The 2,991-nt window shown below is 46.3% G+C and overlaps 1 protein-coding gene across 1 annotated transcript; it reads right to left on the reverse strand.

Annotated features, from left to right (window-relative positions):
• Window positions 1-1,226: 1,226 nt before the first annotated feature.
• Window positions 1,227-1,759, reverse strand: LOC132499885 (E3 ubiquitin-protein ligase RNF166-like; the record flags this gene model as incomplete). Its single annotated transcript, XM_060114561.1, is given in 2 exon segments — window positions 1,227-1,726; window positions 1,729-1,759. Coding segments are annotated over 2 exon segments (531 nt in total), but the record flags the coding sequence as incomplete, so codon positions are not given.
• Between the last annotated feature and the right edge of the window lie 1,232 nt (window positions 1,760-2,991).

The raw sequence follows: 2,991 nt of genomic DNA on the forward strand, positions 1-2,991 counted from the left end.
CCCCTCTGGTAACCATAAGTTGGTTTTCTATGTCTGTGAGTCTACTTCTGTTTTGTAAATAAGCTCATTTTTATCAGTTTTTAAGATTCCACGTATAAGTGATATCATATATTTGTCTTTCTCTGTCTGACTTACTTCACTTAGTATGATAATCTCTAGATCCATCCATGTTGCTGCAAATGGCATTATTTCATTCTTTTTATTGCTCAGTAATATTCCATTGTGTATATGTACCACATCTTCTTTATCCATTCATCTGTTGAGGGCCATTTAGGTTGCTTCCATGCCTTGGCTATTGTAAATAGTGCTGCAATGAATATTGGGGTGCATGCATTTTTTTTTTTATGCTTCGAGACACTTTATTTAAATTTTTTTAAAGACAGCAGTAATTTATGCCATGAACCAAACGAGGGTGCCGATGAGCATCTTCTGAACTGCCTGGTCACTGCCCCGGCCCCTGCACTCTGCCACTGCTGGGGGTGGCCCTGCCAGGGGCGGGAGGTGGTCAGCTTTGGAACAGTGACAGCAGGGCCGAGACCAAGACCCAGGCGGGAGGCCAGGAGCAGACACAGCGCCACTGCAAGTGGCCGGGTGTTTGGATTTCTTCCCACTATTAACACAGTGACCTTGGGGAACGGCGAGGTGACCTGGGGACATGGCCACCTCATTCCCCATACACAGCGATTGCCCCGTCTCTCCTCTCCTCCCTCTACCAATCCCACAACCATTTGTTTTCTATTGGTTTTTTTTTAAATATAATTTTGTAAATGTTCCATAAAAATACTATTATTCCTAGTCAAACACAGATATTGCAATATGAAGGGTAACTGCTCTGTCTTTGCTCTAGAAAATGTGAGAAGGTCATCACACCAGATAATATAGTTAGGTATCTAGGTATCACAAAAGCCAGTACCGAGCACGCGAGGGGGAAGCGTTGCCAGGTGCTGGGCCGGGGCCCCCTCCGCGCTTCCCTGCTCAGTGCCGGGGCCTGTGGACACGTCAGGGCCTGAAGGGTCCTCTCTGAAGGGAGGACATCATGGCTTTGAGACACAGACAGTGGCCACACTCCATCTCAGTGGCCTGCCCCCCGAAGACACCTGCTCAGCCCGAAGCACCAAAGAACCGGTGACGATGGGGACGTGGCCTTCCTCCTGTAGTGGTGAGGGCTGCAGGAGCTGGCGGGGCCTGTCCCTTGAGGTGGGAGGCCTGGGCGAGTGGCCGTGCATTCAGTTCTCGGAGAGAGACAGGGCCAGGGCGGCCTGGCAGGCAGCCTCCTCGTCGATGCTGTAGTCCATGAAGGTGTCGTAGGAGAACTTGTGCCGGGGGAGCAGGTGCTGCAGGAAGTTGGTGCTCTGGTAGCTTGGGTCGCCCAAGGCCATGGCCAAGCAGATGGGACACACCACGCGGTTGGGGTCGCTGCGGTGGTTGTCCACCAGCTTCTGCTGGTCCAGGCTGCGGGCACCACAGTAAGGGCAGGTGAAGGTGGACCTGTTGGGGACAGCGCTGGGGATGGGCTGGGACATGGGCACCACAGGGACAAACTTGGGATGGTTGGCCGTATGCTCCTGGACCTTCAGGCAGGAGGCAACGTGCACCCTCATCTTGGCCAGCATCACCTTCTTACTGCAGCCCCGGCAGGGTGCCTTGTAGGACGAAAGCTGCTTCTCCACGTGGGCGGTCTTGTCCACTTTCTTGGCATCGAAGGGCAGGCGGCACAGTGGGCACGGGGGGACGACACCTGCAGGCATGGCCGGAGGCATTACCCGAAAAACCTCTAATTCCTGCAGCCAGTGGGACAGCTTCACTGCTAACCAAGCCGTCCTTACAGGGACGTGAGGAAAGTCGGCCTCCCTGTCCCTTCTACCCACTGGCTCCACTTCTGCCTTCCAGGGCCGGCATGTATCTTTTTGAATTAGAGTTTTCTCTGAATATATGCCCAGGAGTGGGATTGCAGGATCATATGGTAGCTCTATTTTAATTTTTTTTTAAGGAACAGCCATACTGTTTTCCATAGTGGCTGTACCAATTTACATTCCCACAACCATGTAGGAGGGAGGGTTCCTTTTTCTCCACAGCATTTATTGTTTGTAGACTTTTTGATGTTGGCTATTCTGACTGGTGTGAGGTGATACCTCATTGTAGTTTAGATTTGCATTTCTCCAATAATTACCAATACTGAACATCTTTTCATGTGCCTGTTTGGCCATCTGCATGTCTTCTTTGCAGAAAAGCCTATTTAGGTTTTCTCTGCATTTTTTTGATTTTTTTTTTGTATTAAGCTGTATGAGCTGTTTGTCTATTTTGAAAATTAATCCCTTGTTGCTAACATCATTTGCAAATATTTTCTCCCAGCCCCTAGGTTGTCTTTTCTTTTTGTTTATTGTTTCTTTTGCTGTACAAAAGCTTTTAGCTTTAATTAGGTCCCATTTGTTTATTTTTGTTTTTATTTCCATTACTCTAGGAGACAGATCTAAAAAACTATTGCTGCAATGTATGTCAAAGAGTGTTCTGCCTATGTTTTCCTCTAGGACTTTTATAGTATCTGCTCTTACATTTAGGTCTTTAACTCATTTTGGGTTTATTTTTCTATATGGAGTTAGAGAATGTTCTAATGTTATTCTTTTACATGTAGCTGTCCAGTTTTCCCAGCAACACTTATTGAAGAGACTGTCTTTCCTCCATTGTATAGTCTTACCTCCTTTGTCATAGATTAATTGACCATATGTGAGTGAGTTTATTTCAGAGCTTTCTATCCTGTTTCATTGATCTACATGTCTGTTTTTGTGCCAGAACCATACTGTTTTGATTACTGTAGCTTTGTAGTATAATCTGAAGTCAGGGAACCTGATTCCTCCAGTTCCGTTTTTCTTTCTCAAGACTGTTATAGTTTTTTTGGGTCTTTTGTGTTTCCATACAAATTAAAAATTTTTCTTGTTTTAATTCTGTGAAAAATGCCAGACATTATGCATATTCATTTTATTATCAAGTCCT

This window comes from Mesoplodon densirostris, chromosome 12 (assembly GCF_025265405.1).
Source record: "Mesoplodon densirostris isolate mMesDen1 chromosome 12, mMesDen1 primary haplotype, whole genome shotgun sequence".
Taxonomy (NCBI): domain Eukaryota; kingdom Metazoa; phylum Chordata; class Mammalia; order Artiodactyla; family Ziphiidae; genus Mesoplodon; species Mesoplodon densirostris.